The sequence below is a fragment of the Macaca nemestrina genome, chromosome 12 (genome assembly GCF_043159975.1).
Source record: "Macaca nemestrina isolate mMacNem1 chromosome 12, mMacNem.hap1, whole genome shotgun sequence".
In the NCBI taxonomy this organism is placed as follows: domain Eukaryota; kingdom Metazoa; phylum Chordata; class Mammalia; order Primates; family Cercopithecidae; genus Macaca; species Macaca nemestrina.
Window position 1 is genome coordinate 16,443,267 of NC_092136.1, and position 17,476 is coordinate 16,460,742.

At 40.2% G+C, this 17,476-nt stretch overlaps 2 protein-coding genes across 20 annotated transcripts in view; one reads left to right on the forward strand and one right to left on the reverse strand.

The window, feature by feature from the left end:
- Positions 1-17,476, forward strand: part of LOC105471012 (olfactory receptor 5M3) — a 377,575-nt gene that overhangs the window by 187,898 nt on the left and 172,201 nt on the right. The window contains exon 1 of one of the 18 annotated variants that reach the window (XM_071074604.1): positions 12,757-14,154. The exons of the other annotated variants lie outside the window; for them this stretch is intronic. The gene's annotated coding sequence lies outside the window, so the exon portion shown is untranslated. Of the gene's footprint in view, positions 1-12,756; positions 14,155-17,476 lie in introns of those variants that run through there. 18 annotated transcript variants of the gene reach the window in all.
- LOC105496046 (putative fatty acid desaturase 2-like protein FADS2B) overlaps positions 1-17,476 on the reverse strand; it is a 41,634-nt gene that overhangs the window by 19,975 nt on the left and 4,183 nt on the right. For both annotated transcript variants that reach the window (XM_011766075.3, XM_011766074.3), the window contains exons 2-4: positions 9,558-9,668; positions 6,413-6,610; positions 4,975-5,076 (exon numbers count right to left, since the gene is read on the reverse strand). In XM_011766075.3, coding sequence (XP_011764377.1) covers positions 4,975-5,076; positions 6,413-6,610; positions 9,558-9,668 — 411 coding nt within the window. The remainder of the gene's footprint in view (positions 1-4,974; positions 5,077-6,412; positions 6,611-9,557; positions 9,669-17,476) is intronic.

Here is a 17,476-nt window from a genome sequence, read left to right on the forward strand (position 1 = left end):
GTGTGTGTGTATATATATGTGTGTGTGTGTGTACATATATATATATATGGATCTCTCTCTCTCCTCCCCACCCAGAAGGGGGGGGACAGAAATTGTTAAGTATAGTTTGTGACACGTTGAGCTTGAGTATCATGAAATATCATATATACATGATATATATGTGATATATATATATATTTTATATATATATATGGATAGTTCATGATGCTTAAGCCTCAACATGTCACAAACTGTACTTAACAATTTCTGTCCCCCCTTCTAGGGCCCCATCAGTGCTCTGTGTTTTTTCCATCAAATTGCATACGATGGGTACAAAGTTACAGCTAGACAGGAAAAATGAGTTTGGCATTCTATTACACATTAGGGCAAGGGTCCTCAACCCCCGGGCCACGGACCGGTACCAGTCTGTGGCCTGTTAGAAACTGGGCTGCATAGCAGAAGGTGAGTGGCAGGCAAGCAAGGGAAGCTTCATGTGTATTTACAGCTGCTCCCCGTCATTCTCATTACAGCCTGAGCTCTGCCTCCTGTGAGATCAGCTGCAGCATTAGATTCTCACAGGAGCACGAAGCCTGTTGTAAACTGCACATGTGAGGGATCTAGGTTACATGCTCCTTATGAGAATCTAATGCCTGATGATCTGTCACTGTCTCCCATCACCCCAGATGGGACCGAGTAGTTGCAGGAAAACAAGCTCAGGGCTCCCGCTGATTCTACATTATGGTAAATTGTATAATTATTTCATTATTACAATCTAATAATAATAGAAATAAAGTGCACAATAAATGTAATGTGTTTGAATCATCCTGAAACCACCCCCCACCCACTGGTCCATGGGAAAATTGTCTTCCATGAAACTGGTCCCTGGTGCCAGAAAGATTGAGGACCACTGCAGTAGGGTGACTGTAGCTAACAATCAGGTATTATCAGGTATTATATATTTCAAGATAGCTAGAAGAGAGGATATTGAATGTTACAACAAAGAAATGATAAATGTTTAAAGTGATGAATATGCTAACAACCTTGACTTGATCATTATACAACGTACATATGCATTGAAACATCACACTGTACCTCATAAATACATACAATTACTATGTGTCGATTATAAATAAAAATAAAATAAAATGATAAAAGAGTTTTTAAATTGCATATGAGCCACTTACTCTTATAATTGTGTATTTATTCACACATTCATTATTTATTTTGAATTATGTCCTAGGTGTCAGATAGTTACTGAGCTAGGCATTTGGAACATAAAGATAAACATGATAAAATGAGGTTTCCACACTTAGGAAACATATAATCCAATGGAAGTAGTAGATAACTGAACAAGGACAATGTGATGAGATATTCTCCTTTTCAACTAAGTCTCCTGAGAACCCACGTTTGGTCTCTTCCGCCAGCTGACTCTATTTAATCCCTACCTGGCTATCTATTTAGGTGTGTGACCTTGGGCAATTTCCTCATCTATAAAATGGATGAGGCGTCTAAGAGGATTGCAGAAAAAAACATGCTTGACACTTTCCTTACCAAAATAATTTTTTTTTTTTTTTTTTTTTTTTTTTTTTTTTTTTTTTTTTTTGAGATGGAGTCTCACTCTGTCGCCCAGGCTGGAGTGCAGTGACCGGATCTCAGCTCACTGCAAGCTCCGCCTCCCGGGTTTACGCCATTTTCCTGCCTCAGCCTCCCGAGTAACTGGGACTACAGGCGGCCGCCACCTTGCCTGGCTAGTTTTTTGTATTTTTTAGTAGAGACGGGGTTTCACTGTGTTCGCCAGGATGGTCTCGATCTCCTGACCTCGTGATCCGCCCGTCTCGGCCTCCCAAAGTGCTGGGATTACAGGCCACCGCGCCCGGCCCCAAAATAAAATGTTTTAGGATGTCATCATGGAATCAGTATAGGCTAGATTTTCTAGGAAGATCTTAATTTCAAATGTTCTGTCCCACTATCCCTGTAATGAGACTTGATTCTTAGTTTATTTATATGTGCATACTGATGAATATGAAAAATATGCTACAAGGAGTCCATTTTGATTTTAGTATTTCACAGTAGTCCAAAATGTATGCAAACATTTCACGGTTTATTTTGGGAAGTGCTCTTTTATTGTGCAAACACTGGAAAGACCAGAGCATATATATTTTTTCTCAGTTGGTGAATGAAAATTCTAAAGAATCTCCATATTGGTGCCTTTTGCAGGAGGTGGTGGGGGAGGCAATTGACATGAGGTTAAGTTTTAAACTTTAAAATTGTATGCATGTCTAAGGCGGGGATGTTGCTGTTTACATTATAATTTTCTTTGTTACATCCTCCCTGCCCACCTTTCCTCTCCACAGGTAGTTTTCTCTCCTGCACATAGTTGAAGCCAATGTTCATTTTGCTCATGAGTCACTGTTTTTGCCTGCAAAAAAGGCAGAGTACACTTGATTTGCTTTTAGAGCCATTTCCAATTTTCTTACTCAATTCACAAGTCATCAAGGTTATATTCATTTCGACTAGTGCAAAATTGTGTCTGGAGACACAGCTTAGGTAGAAATAGCTGTGTACAAATCTGGATCAATGGGAAACCAGTGATTTATTTTTTAAAGTGCCAGCGTGGGTGGGGCTGATCTGAAATATTTCACATACTGGCACTGAATCCACTGCCAGCTACCTCCAGGGCAGATGAGTCTTACCTTTCCTCTGACTCCTCAGAACAGAGGAGGAAAAATGGGCTGGCCTATTACCTGAAACTCACAATAGCGTAAGAAACCGCCTCTGCTTTTATTCTGTGGTAAGTATCTCTGAGTGAATTCAGAAACAGCCTCATCTATCTTACGATGGTGAAGAGAGGGTGGAATAGAATGCCCCTAGGAATTTTCTGGTCAAATGTGACCTGTCATATGAAATAACAACCTATTATTCATTCTATTTTGGGGGACACGTCTCAAAATCCAACTCTGTGTTATCCGATTGACTTAAGGCTCAAACTGATCAGTGGGAGAGAGGGTAGGTAAAAGTAGGTGATTCCAGGTACCTTGCAACTCAGTGATGATGTGATTTATCTCCATCTTCTTAATACTTCAATGATTAAATATTTTTCTTATTGATGCTGAGTCTTCATTTTGATTATAGAAAGACTATTCCTAGGTTAGTAACAACTAACCATTATTAAGCATTTCCTGTATGCCAGACACTTGGTTGAGCATGCCACATGAGCATTGAGTATAATCCTAACAACATCCTAATCAGGTTGAAGCCATCATCTATCCTCATTTTTCAGCTGAAGAAACTGAGGTTCAAAATCATTAAGTAATTTGTTCAAAGTGACCCAGCTCATGAGTGCATGAATTCCCACAGAAGGCGGGTTCGTTTTTGCAGGTTCGAATCACCTGGGGAACTTTCAAAAAACACTGATGTGTAGACTCTACCGGAGATGAATTTAGAATATCTAGAGATGGTGCTTAGGCATCAGGGCTTTAAAAAATAAGTTCTTGAGGTGGCTCCAAATGATAGCCAGCATTGAGCAGCTCTGCTCCAGTGCCTGCAATATTTAGTGCTATGCGATGAATTCTCCAGTGACCAGTTTATGGCCATTGGCTTAAATACTTAACCCCTCTGAACATGAATTTCAACTGAAAACTAGGAGTACTATGTCCTCACGTCATTAGAATTACTTGAGAAAATAGCCTAACGGGACTAGTTCTGAACCCGGCACTTGTCAGGCTCACACAATGTGAGTCCCCATCTGTGTTTCCTTATCATTTGCTGTGAGTAGTTACTGCTCACTACTCTCTGTGGGCCTGACTCCAGCATTGTCTTCACTCTTTCATTAGTTGGCTACTTCCAAGCCACTATGGGCTGGGGAAGCAGATAACCAGAATGAGATATATGTATAAAATCACTTTGTTAGGGAAGAACTAATAGGCTCTGAGTCAGTGCCCGTGGGTTTTTCCTAAGGGGTTCTGGTTTGAACACAAGGATTTGGTTTAGTGGAAGGCTCAGAGGCATTTGCTTCCCTTCTAGGCCAGAGTACATAGTCACCAAAATCTAGAAAGTTCTAGAAAAGCAGAGATCTAGTTTAACTCCTAGTACTACTGATGGGAACACTGAGGGCCAGAGATAGAATGTGATTTACTAAAGATCACACAATGAGTACAGTCAGAGCCAGGGCTGGAAGCCATGCTTGGAAGTCCTGCACTGTTAACTGGTTCATTCATTCATTCATTCATTCACTCACTCATCCTTTCTTTCTTTTTTTCATTCCTTCATTCAACAAATGCTTATTGAGGCGCTCCATGCGCCAGGCACTCTCCTAGGTGCTGCATTGCAGTGGTGCATAGGACAGTGTACCTGCTTCCTGGAGCCCAAGTAAGCGGGGATAAGACCAGCTGTCATATCACTACCTGCTTTTTCCAGCAGTCTGGATTTTGCAATCCTCCACTCTTGAACAGAGCCACCTGGCTTTTCCTGACTAGTCTTTCTGTTCACTAGTATCTGTTTTGCATCTTTTCCTTTATTTCTTCATAGCTGCCCCCTCCTTGCCCCCACCCCTAGGACTAATCAGGCTTGCTGGTCTCCCCTAGCTTCCCAACAATAAACCTTCAAATCCCTTCTAAGAATATTCCCACTTATGATTCCACAATGCACATCGTCATTTTTCGAGGCACACACTTTCTTCTATGAGGTGATTCCTTAGGGCAGGGGGATGCCAGGGATTCAGCCAAAGAGTCTACCAGGGCAATACAAAATATAAGAGTTTCTTAAACTCTTATAGAACTAAATGAATCCTCACAAAAAATTTAAAATTCTCATTTCAACACATATTTTATGATGTTGTATTATATATGAGTATATATTATCTACCTTATCAGTACACTTACATTTATTTGTGGGGTATCACAAACATTTTTTACTGATATCCATGCACAAACATGAGAACTACTCCTTAGGGACTCATGTTCAGGAATCCCCCTCATGCTCCCTGACGTCCCATACCTTGAGATGGCACATCACAAATTTATGCATCACGTGATTCCACTTGGACTTCTTAAATATGGAAAGGTGCCCCACGTCATGCTGCAAAAATGAGCTCTGGGCCTAGGAGAGATGAAGTTACTGTTAGAGAAATTGGGACCCTAACAAGAAATCAATCAATGAGTCCCATATTAGATTCACAACCTTATTTGAGAACAGTGGGTGGTCTTGTTTGACCTCCAGCCAAAATTAGTTTCTATCTCCCATACATATCCTGCCTGATCTTTCCAACTTTTATGCCTTTGTTGTCTCAGCCTGCAATGCTCTCCTTGTCACTTTCAAAGGTTTCCAGGATGGAGTGCAAAGACCATGGTCTTTGGTGTCAGACAGATTTGAATTCTAAACTGTTCTTCACCATTAACGAGCTTCACGACTCTGGGCAAGTTACTCGGTAGCTCTCACCTTCAGTTCTTCATCTGATAAAAGGGGCCACTAATACCTGACTCACGGGGTTGTTGTACTACTTACGTATATGTAAAGTGTCCAGCTTATGCTATGCACTAAACAAATATTTGTTTCCTTTCTTGTTTCCAAAAGTCACTTTTCAAGAAATAAAACAAGATGATTTAAGAAAAAGAATTAACATCCAGAATTCTGGAACCTGGAAACACATTGCAGTTAATTCTCTACAAAACCCTTTCCAATGATTCTAATGAGAATTAAATGATGCTCTTTTCTGCTCCAACAGTACATGCTTGTTCCTTTCCTTGGGATTAATAACATTGAATTGTGCCAGGCAGTGTGTTTAGCTGTTTGTGAAGGACTATTTCCTCCACTAGATGAGTTCTCTCAGGAGCAGGGAGCATGTTGACTTTTCCTTTGTATTGACAACATGGTATCATGCTCATAGAAGGCTATGTTCAGAGATTCATACTTTATTCAACAAAGATTTATCAAATGCCCTGCTAAGTGTCAGTTGCTATTTGTCATTTATGAAGGAACTCACACGTTCTTATTCTCTATAGGATATAACCTCTGCCCTTGAAGAATTCGTGGTCTGATGCATTGATAAATGTTGATTGGTTAAAGAATGAAAGATAAATATGCGTGTTGTATGGCAAAGGACAGAACTTAAATCACTGAGATGGTGGGGATAAAACAGGGCAAAAAGCAGCAATTGTCATTAATTAAACATTTACCATAGGCCAGACACTGTGCTTTATATTTTACACATTTGCCTGATCAGTCCTTCTTAGAATAATTCCACATTCATTATTATCCTCACTTTAGAGAGGAGAGAACCAAAGCCCAGTGAAGCTTGGTCACTTGCTGGTAAGTGCCTGACATTGATGAGTACCTTGCCAAGAAGTGTCAGGCAGCAGCTGGCACCAATCTAAAGAGAGAAGAAATTCTGAGCCTTTTTATGACGACGCTGCCTGGGCTTAGTATACCTGCTTACCTGAGAAATTGTGAGAAGAAAGGAAATGAATATAGTAACAGGCCAGCCACTGCCAAAATGATACAGTATTAGCCACGCCAGCATTTCCAACATTAAGATCTGGGCAAAGTGAAGAAAGAAGAACCCCAGGTTGGCGTGGAACATGTTCATAGACTCTATGATCCTCCGCAATTCTTGGAAATCTTTCACCAACTGTGACTATGAAACAAATATTTAAAGAGTAAATTAGCTCCTTCAGGGGAAAGGGAATACAGATGAACATAATTAATAATTTATTTTATTAATTTTGTATACATCTCTTTTATTAATAGAATTTTATTAATACATTTAATTGTCCAGAATTAAAACCCCAAAACAATGAACCAGCAAATAAAACCTTAAAAAAAATTTATGAAAAATTTTTGTTGTTTTCTGCAGAAGTGAAAGATGAATAATGACTTGTAAACTGTCCTAAACCTGTTATGGAATTCAAAATTAGATTTTTTCAGGGGAGGGGGAAGGAGAGGAGAGTGCGGTAAAGAGATACGTACGCCTAACAGTCGCCTTTTAAACCATCAGGATTATTTCAGGTGTTGAGTGAGCTCTGGTTCTGTTTGGGGGAACTTGGTCATCTATATGGATCTGTGTTACCGTAGTTACTGGTATAGTTTAGAAAGTACTTTCCAGGCCATCAGTTGCTTAATGTGTAGAAAGGGTTATTTCATGGAAGATGGAGATCGTAGAACAATGTAGTTCACTTAGATTAGCTCTCAGGATGAATTTTCTGAGAGCTGCTGAGTGGATCCCCCAAAACAAGGCAGGGCTTATTAGTGTGTGTGTACTCAGTTGGAGAGGCCTCGTTTAAGGGCCCTGTGTGTATGTGCATGTGTGAGTGTGCATGCACAACATCACCATTGGTTTACAAACTTGCACAACATATTGGGAGGCACACAAGGTTGGAAAGAAATATCTCTTGGCTTATTGACTATCATGGACTCGAAACTAGGACAGCTGGGAAAGTGACCAGGTTATGAGAAAGGTAACAGGGTTGTACAGATGTAAGAAAGGAGAAACGTTAGAAACAAAATAGAAAGAGCTATGAAAAGAATTCTAGAAGGCAAAAGTTTCAAAATTCACAGACACAACTTTTAAAGGACCCATTGCCTGGCAAAAGTTCTGGATAGGCTCATCTCCCGAGCCCCATCAATCTTACAATTCTTGTGGCCACAGATTATTTTAATAATTAATATTAACTTGTTATCTCTAGGGTGCCTCCAGCCTGGTCATCTTTTGCAAAACATTTATTGCAGAGTTGAGGGAGATCAGTAAAACCCAGAAGAGTGACTGACTTGAAGTTATCACAAGTCAGTGACAGGTGGTGAACTTAAACCTACACCTGACACCGAATTTTATGCTCAAATACTAATTTTCTATATACAGCAACTCAAATATCCCCACAAATGTATTAAAGAAAACTTATGGTAGACCTTTATCTCTGGAGACCAACACTCTTTTAGATAATGATTATCTGATAGGTCTCAGTCCTCAGTGGGATTTTATTTTTCTTAACAGAAAAAATTTAGGAAAAGCAATAAAGATTTGCATCACCTTCAATTTTTAACCTAGAGCTACCTGACCCAAATGATGGGGACATATCTGAAAGTTTTAAAATTACTAGTACCATCATCAGTTCATGATTATGATAATAAGTAAAATTTACTGAGCATTTACTGTGTTCCAGGCGCTCTTCTAAGCACTTTCTTTTTTTTTTTTTTTTTTTTTTTTTTTTGAGACGGAGTCTCGCTCTGCCGCCCAGGCTGGAGTGCAGTGGCCGGATCTCAGCTCACTGCAAGCTCCGCCTCCCGGGTTCCCGCCATTCTCCTGCCTCAGCCTCCCCAGTAGCTAGGACTACAGGCGCCCGCCACCTCGCCCGGCTAGTTTTTTGTATTTTTTAGTAGAGACGGGGTTTCACCATGTTAGCCAGGCTAAGCACTTTCAATGATGACTTTAATTCTTTCAATTGTTTTCCCAATAACTCTCATAAGGTTGGTGCCATTGTTTTTGGTATCTTATAGGGGGAGAAACTGAGCCAAAAGAGGTTTGGGAACTTGCCTAGACTCACACAATTTGAGAATGGCAGGGTTGGGCGTGAGTGCAGGCTGTCCATCCTACCAACCCACTCTTCAGAACAGAGCTGTGCTGTGGGATGAACATGGGCCTAAAGAGTGAGCTTAAGTATTAGTCTCAGATTTGCCCGTAACCAGTTCTGTGTCCTCAGATTAGTCCTGCTCCCTTTGTGAGTCTGTTTCTTCATTTTTCAAAGAGGGAAAAAATCCTTGCTCCCGCTGCTTCACAGTGGTTTATGGATCCACACATTGTACAAATTATTTCAAAGGGCTTAAGAGTCAGGCAAATGTAAGCTATTACAAAAAATGGAATTAATCAATATTAAGTAAAATTCCTCTCAGCGTTATGTAAAACCATCCCAATGAGTTTTTAGTCCTATGGAGACTCTGTCCTTTAGAAGACAGTATTCGTGTAGTCAAAATATTAAAGGAAGAATGGCATTTATCCTTGGGAATACCTAAGGGATTGGAGCCAGAGAGAAGTGATTTGGAGTCTCAGCTCTTTGATACACCAGCTGTCAGACTTTTAGAAAGTTATTTATTTTCCCTGAATGATAATCTCCCCAAATTTACAAAGGCTGTGGTTAGGATACAGCGACATCTTTCAATCAGTAGCTGTTTTTGGAGTTTCTACTACATGTTGATCCTGTAAAAGGAGGTCTTCAGGACACAGGGATAAGAAAAGTGGACATAGTTTCAGCTCTCATGCAACTTAGTTGGGCTGGGAACATAGACATAGACATAAAGCATAATTACAAGCAGTCAATGAAAAGGAAATTATATCCATAAGTTCCCTGGCATGAAGTAGGTGCTTAGAGACATGAAATTACTGTTTGATGAAGGGCCAACAATTTCCTTCTTTTGCTTCACAAAGGTTTAAGAGTTCTGATGATCTAAAGAAAAAGGCATTGTTTGGAAATACGTGGACTCCACCCATTGACTCTACTGTGGTCCCAGGCTTCACAGAAAACTGTTAACTGGCTTTAAAATATGCCTTGTCTCCATCCTTCTACACCCCTGGATCCTGACATCTCACTCACATTTTTGTGTCTTTCCTGGCTATGCTCTCCTGGGGCAAGTTCTCCAATGAGCAGTGGCTTCAGGTACAACTGCACAATGTCAGGCTCTGGATGCATGGCCCTGAAGACATCCTGTAAATCAGAGATACCTGTTAGAGGCTTCGAAGAGGCATGCTTATCCACAGATTAGTTCCTTTACTTATCTTGTCCTGTGCTCAATCTGGGAATCAGCACAGATCTCATTGCAGAGGATTTGCTTGTAACTCCAAGTTGATGTTTCAAGTTGATTGATCAAAATTATCCCTGAAAACCACCTCTGCGAAAGCTTCCTGCTGGAGACCCACCTACTATGTGTACTGCTTCTCTAGGTATGACCCACACAGTCAGGGGATCCTGGAGCATTAATGAGATCATGATTTTATTTATCACCAGAAGAAATAATGGAGTTTATGGGTTGGGATAAATCTTTACAAAAGTCCAGCATCAGTGTAAATGTGAAATTTGCTCATACTATCTGAGACAGTGCAGCAACTAAGATTGGCTATGCAAATTATATCTTCCATTGAGGGCTCTCTCTGGGTTCTTGGCCAAAGCCCAGGGGAATAAGGCCCCTTGAATTAGTTAATTCTAGAGAAGGACAGGTTACAGTTGATGATGGCTTAAGGCAAAGGCATGAGAGATTATAAGAACGCAGCCCTAGAGCCCTGGGTGGTCTAAAATAGTACATCTTTGGCTAAGCTTGTCACTGAAGGAGTCTCCTCACTCTCTATTAAAAAGATGCTGTGTTGGCCTGTGCAGAGACTCGGTGACAGCCAGAAGCAGAATAGAAGTGACAAACTGTATTTTTCTATCTCAGGTGCATGTTAAGTAGCAATTCCATATGGCTATGAGAAGCAGTGATGATGCCTATATCCTACTTATGTTTGGAAGAAAGAGAGTCTTCTCTTCCAGGGATTTAAATTGTTTTCGGAAAGAAGAAAGATTTTCCAAGAGGGAGATGCTAGACTTGTTGCTATTATGGTTTGGAGATGGCAGCAATTAAAAATGAAGAAATATAACCAAAGTTGTAAACTGTATACATGAAGCCATACAAATTACTCTGCAGTGGTGGTGTTGCATTATACTGATTACGAAAGTGGACCCTGGAGCCAGCTTTCCTACATGCAAATTCTGGCATTGCTACTTACTAGTTAAGTAATTGTAGGCAAGTCTCTTGAATTGCCTGTGATGCTTCTATATTCTCTTCCCTAAATAGGGGCGATAATAATAGCCGGCCAATTCATAAAGTTATTATGAGGATTAAGTAAATTAATAATAATGCCAATGGCATTTACTGTGTGTTAAATACACATCAGATATATTTCTTATGTGTATACCTCCACTGATAAGAACCCACTACCTACCTTCTCTTCAATATTCAGAGGTTTCCTCCCTTTACCTCAATGCCTAATGTGGAGTGAGCTTTGAATTATATTAGAGAATATAATGAGTGCTACATTTTCAAATACTAAATCAACTTTAGATATATCCAGGAATTACATAGGAACCTACTTATTATTGTAGTATTATAATAATGCTGTACTATAATATAATTACTTATGGAAGAAGTTATTTTTATAATTAACAAGGTTAATTAGAAGGATACAATATCAACTCTTTAGACTTATTTCACCTATGGGTCTCCAGATGCAATGATGTGAAATGGGCTTTTATCTGTTAGAATCAGTCCAGGCAGTGAGGTTCCATTGCTTCTTTTGTACAGATAATGCCACCAGTGTCCGTTTTGCTCCTGTACACTCCTCCTGAGTGCCTTGGGAAATGCTGGACTAAATAATTTCAAAGGGGTTTAAATTTTTCACATTTATGATACGAAAGCTTAGGTTCCCTAACCAGGAAGAGTGATTCAGTGATTAAGAGGGTGATTAAAATATCTCACTGTGACCCATACTGAAAAATGAAGTGCTGCTTACTGTTTCAGAGCAGGTTAGAATGGAAGACATCCTGATGGATCAAGATCAAAGTGTAGAATGTCATCTATCGCAATTTCATTGTACTCTGAGCAGCTATCTAGAGTCCTGGAACAGTGTGCTGACAATAATATTCTTCTGGGTTCATTGTTTCTTCAAAGGTTTGTAGGGGACAAACCATATGGGACAAACTGTGACAAAACATACGGGAACGCCGCAGAGATTTTCAGAATAATAGATACTGGCCTGCTCTGTGGAACTCTCTTGCATCAGTGGGGCAGTACAACAAAGGAGTTTAGGTAGCCTTAGACTATTCTATTTGAAAGAATTTTCAAACAGAATCTAGATACTAAGTTGTGAAATTCCCTTCGTGAAAAGTCTGCAATAATGCAAGTCCTGTTACCAACATTCTTGGGCCAAATGTGTTCCAGCTGAAAGAAGGAGAGGGGATAAAATTAAGAGGAGAAGGGGTAGTGTCAGTGTTTATGAAGTGTGTCCTGTGTACAAGGTATTCTACGGCCCAACTCATAGGCACCATTTTGTTTCTGTGAGGTTCTATCACTTTCATTGTACAGATCAAGACACTAAGTTTCAGAGGGGAGATGTATCTTGCCCCAAATGCCACACTCAGTAGCAGAGCCAGGATTGGAATTTGGGGTTATGCAATTCTAAAGCCTTAAAGCCCTAAAGGTCCATTCCAGCCTTAACACATACAGTTTGTTTTCTTAAAGTCCTCCCAAGAAAGGAGTGATGCCAGATTGTGGATGATGCTAAAATCAGTATGTATCTGCTTGGCAGATGGTAATGGCATGTCCCCACCATAGGTTTGAGTCATGTAAAACACTTTGCGTCTGGCTCCAACCTGCCTCCCTAGACTCACCTTCTCTATACCCTTCATGCATCATCTTCTCTACTGGAGCCTCCCCATTCAGTATACATTCCACGGCTTTCTGTAGTTCTGAGGCTTTACACTTACTGCTCTCTTGGTCTTGACTACCTCCTTCGTTTTCTCTAAAAGCTCCTCTCACTCTTCAAGGCCCAGATTAAACATTGCTTCCCCCAATCACTCAGGAAAATGATTCACGATTGCTCCTGGGTTCACAGGACACTTTGTTCCTAGAACTTTTCAAATTTATCCTATCCTATCCTATCCTATCCTATCCTATCCTATCCTATCCTATCCTATCCTATCCTATCCTATCCTATCCTATCCTATCCTATCCTATCCTATCCTATCCTACATTGTACTGTACTACAGTATACTGTGCTATACTGTACTGTACTATACTATACTACAGTACACTGTACCATACTCTACTCTACTCTACTATACTGTACTTTTATACTATAATGAATCTTTGTATTCACCCCTTTTTTTAGTGGTTTGTGAGTTTTTTAAAGACGGGGACCATGTACTATTATTGGGCAATGTATACCTAAAGTTGATCACTGTGCCTGAAGCATATCATGTGATCAATAGACACCTGACAAATAAGGGAAAGGGTGAATGAATGAATGGATATAGCATTTCTATAACAAGGTATTAGGATAATCAAAGTGTGGCACTCAAAGTAGACAGGTGTTAAGCACAAAGTGTGGCACTCAAAGTATACAGGTGTTAAGCACTGCTGTCTCTTTCTATCCATGGCGTCTCTATTTTCTAACATTTTTGTGACTTCAACATCTCACATTTTCATCTGTTAGTCTTTTGACTTCCTTCTCAATCATCATCTTTGCTATTTAAATTATTCATGAATTTATACCATAGCTCATCTCATAACTGATTATTTCCAAAATAGTAACAGCATGGAGATGTGATTACTACTTTGCTTTCACAAATACCTTGGATAAACTGCTAATATTTTTGCTGTTATTTGGTGGGAGATGGAGTCATGTGCTTTCCTGTAAAAGCAGCATGATCCCTAGTGGAAGAGAAAAGTATATAAAGTCAGAGGGTGTGAGACAAAATTCTGTTTTTAAAACTTAAATGCTGTATACAGGCTGTGCCCTGTACAAAGGCACTTGGCCAAGATGGCAAGTGTGGCCTGACTTCCAGTGGACACTCCATTTGCTGAACCTTCTGCTTACAGGGCTGCAATCACCCAAAGAGTGTGCCTTTCCTAATTCACACTAAGGCATGGTATAGGGTAGCAGAGGTGTAGGCTGTTTCACACACAGAAATTACTTAATTTCTCCTAAATGTAGGTAATACTACCTAATCTTCTCTATGAGCTCCTTAATTCCTTCATTCATTTATTCAGTCATTCTAAAACCTATGGAGGACCCAGCCTAGAGGTTAAGAGCTTAGATTTTGGAGTCAGACATCAAGAAGTGGCCATGATTCTATATGATTATGACTTAGTTCATGGGAGGTGGGTTGAAATTTCCCAAAAGAAATTCACTGAGGAACAAGCATAAATTTAGAAACCATCCATGGAGAATGTTGTATGTGTAGTCATAAAACCAGATAACTAGAACATAGACTTTGGTGTACTCACTGCAAAAAAAGCTCATGAGACTGTTCTATATCCAGCCACAGATGAAGGTCTCTGTTCCTGCACCTTTGGGTAATTCCTCTTCTGCTTCCTTCTCAGATTTCACCTGCCCTAAGGCAATGGCTAGAACAAGTCTCTACAAATTTCGGATGGACAGTGAGTTCTGAACAGGCCAGTTTTGTGTGGAGAAAGCATCTTTGCCCTTGTCCTGGGAGACAGCTGCTTTGGAGTGGGAATGATCACAGAAAGTCACCAGATTCCTCTTTACCCATAGGGATAAGCAGAGGGTTATTTTCCCACTGCAACTCATTCTATCGTTTGAACACTTTCGTTTCTTGAAAACCCTTCCTTATATTGATATTTTTTTTTTTTCTGTAATGCTTTCAGCTGAGCTCCAGCTGAAAGGAACTTAACTGTCCCCTCCCCTTCCTCTTCCTTTCAAACCTGTGCATTCTCCTGGGTTTCCTTGTAATAGATATCACCACTTAGTTGCCCAAGCCAGATATCTTAAGTCAGCTTAGACTCCTCCATCCTGTTAGTTTATCAAGTCACTCATCAAATACTATAAATTACGTCTTCTAAATATCCTTCCCACCCATCTCCTTTTCTCCATTCCTGTAGCCAACACCTTGCTTGGGCCTTCAACATGTTCCTTGGACTCCACCCTGGTCTTCCTTCATTTCAGGAGGCTTTTCTGGATTTCATCCTTCACTTAACTGCCAGACTCACCTTCCAGAAAGGCAGTGTCTTCTCATGGCCTATTTTCATCTCTTAGTGCTTGAACTTCTTTCTCTCTCCTCTCCTCCATCTATTTTACAACTAGAACTATCATTTCCATGAGAATCAGATAATTTTAATAATTGCAGGAAAGATGCAATTATCACTGATTATTACTTTTTTTTTACCAACAGCTTAGAAATGCCAGGGAGTTGTGTTGTGAGAATGAAGGTGGGAGGGATGCTGTGCTAGGGATACATTCTCACATATAGTAGGAAGAGAGGCAGCCCTGCAGTAAGGGTAAAATGCAAACTCCTTAGCTCGGCACACAAGATCCTTTCCCTCCCTCTTCTTTCTCTTTTCTCTTCCCCTATCTCTTCATCTTCTCTCTGTCTTCTCCTCTTCTCATAGCCAGTGAATTCCTCTGTGATAACCACTAACATTAGTTAGCATGTAGTTTTGGCCAATATTATGCTAAGTAAAGGAAGTGTCCAGGCTGGGATGCCCATTCTGGTGGGGTGCTTACTCACGCCATGAATCATGTTTGTACTCCATTTCTGTATACACCTTCCCTTTCCCCTGCCCCAGTCTTGCTTCTGCTGGCTCTACTCATCTGAAACCATTCAGAATGCCCTCTTTTGGTGCTGCACACAACTCTTCCTTCTTCCATATACCAGTCCTCCAAATAGTTGAAATGGACCCTGCCATATTTCCTGTAAGCTTTTGTTATTCTTTCCCATCATGTTGGACTCTGACTCTCATGAGAAAGAACTTTAGTTTCTTAGTCTCTCTACTAGAGTGTTGTGTCCAGAAATAAGGAGTGTGCTAACCAGCGCACAAGATAATAAAACTGCTTTCTTTGTTCTGAGTATGCTGTCCCTCTGAATGCATCATAAGATTGCAATTATGTTTTTCGTGGAGCTCAGAACACACTGTTGTTTTATACAAAATTTGTGGCCAGATATTTATTCATATGTATTTACTGTCATCAAAGTGTTTTATAGGCCAGGTGCCGTGGTTCACACCTGTAATCCAAGCACTTTGGGAGGCCGAGGCAGGAGGATGTTTTGAGGCCAGGCATTTGAAACCAGCCTGGGCAACATAGTGATATCCTATCTCTACAAAAAAATTAAAAAACCTGGCTGTGATGGCATACACCTCTGGTCTCAGCTATTTGGAAAGCTGTGGCTGAAGGATTGCTTGAACCCAAGAGTTGGAGGTTGTAGTGGGCTATGATCATGCCACTGCACTCCATCCTAGGCAACAGAGTAAGACCTTTCTCTAAGAAGAAAAATATGTTAACTGCTTTAAAGTTCATATGGAACCAATAAAGACCCCGCATTGCCAAGACAATCCTAAGCCAAAAGAACAAAGCTGGAGGCATCACGCTACCTGACTTCAAACTATACTACAAGGCTACAGTAACCAAAACAGCATGGTACTGGTACCAAAACAGAGATATAGACCAATGGAACAGAACAGAGCCCTCAGAAATAATACCACACATCTACAGCCATCTGATCTTTGACAAACCTGACAAAAACAAGAAATGGGGAAAGGATTCCCTATTTAATAAATGGTGCTGGGAAAATTGGCTAGCCATAAGTAGAAAGCTGAAACTGGATCCTTTCCTTACTCCTTATATGAAAATTAATTCAAGATGGATTAGAGCCTTAAATGTTAGACTTAAAACCATAAAAACCCTAGAAGAAAACCTAAGTAATACCATTCAGGATATAGGCATGGGCAAACACTTCATGTCTAAAACACCAAAAGCAACAGCAACAAAAACCAAAATTGACAAATGCGATCTAATTGAACTAAAGAGCTTCTGCACAGCAAAATAAACTACTATCAGAGTGAACAGACAACCTACAGAATGGGAGAAAATTTTTGCAATCTACTCATCTGACAAAGGGCTAATACTCAGAACCTATAAAGAACTCAAACAAATTTATAAGAAAAAAACAAACAACCCCATCAAAAAGTGGGCAAAGGATATGAACAGACTCTTCTCAAAAGAAGACATTTATACAGCCAATAGACACATGAAAAAATGCTCATCATCACTTGCCATCAGAAAAATGCAAATCAAAACCACAATGAGATACCATCTCACACCTGTTAGAATGGCAATCATTAAAAAATCAGGAAACAACAGGTGCTGGAGAGGATGTGGAGAAATAGGAACACTTTTACACTGTTGGTGGGACCATAAACTAGTTCAACCATTGTGGAAAACAGTGTGGCGATTCCTCAAGGATCTAGAACTAGAAATACCATTTGACCCAGCCATCCCATTACTGGGGATATGCCCAAAGGATTATAAATCATGCTGCTATAAAGACACATGTACACATATGTTTATTGCGGCACTATTCACAATAACAAAGACTTGGAATCAACCCAAATGTCCATCAGTGACAGACTGGATTAAGAATATGTGGCACATATACACCATGGAATACTATGCAGTCATAAAAATAGATGCGTTCGTGTCCTTTGTTGGGACATGGATGCAGCTGGAAACCATCATTCTCAGCAAACTATCGCAAGAACAGAAAACCAAATACTGCATGTTCTCACTCATAGGTGGGAACTGAACAATGAGATCACTTGGACACAGGAAGGGGAGCATCACACACCGGGTCCTATTGTAGGGAGGGGGTGGGGGAAGGGATAGCATTAGGAGATATACGTAACGTAAATGTTAATGGGTGCAGCACACCAACATGGCACATGTATACATAAGTAACAAACT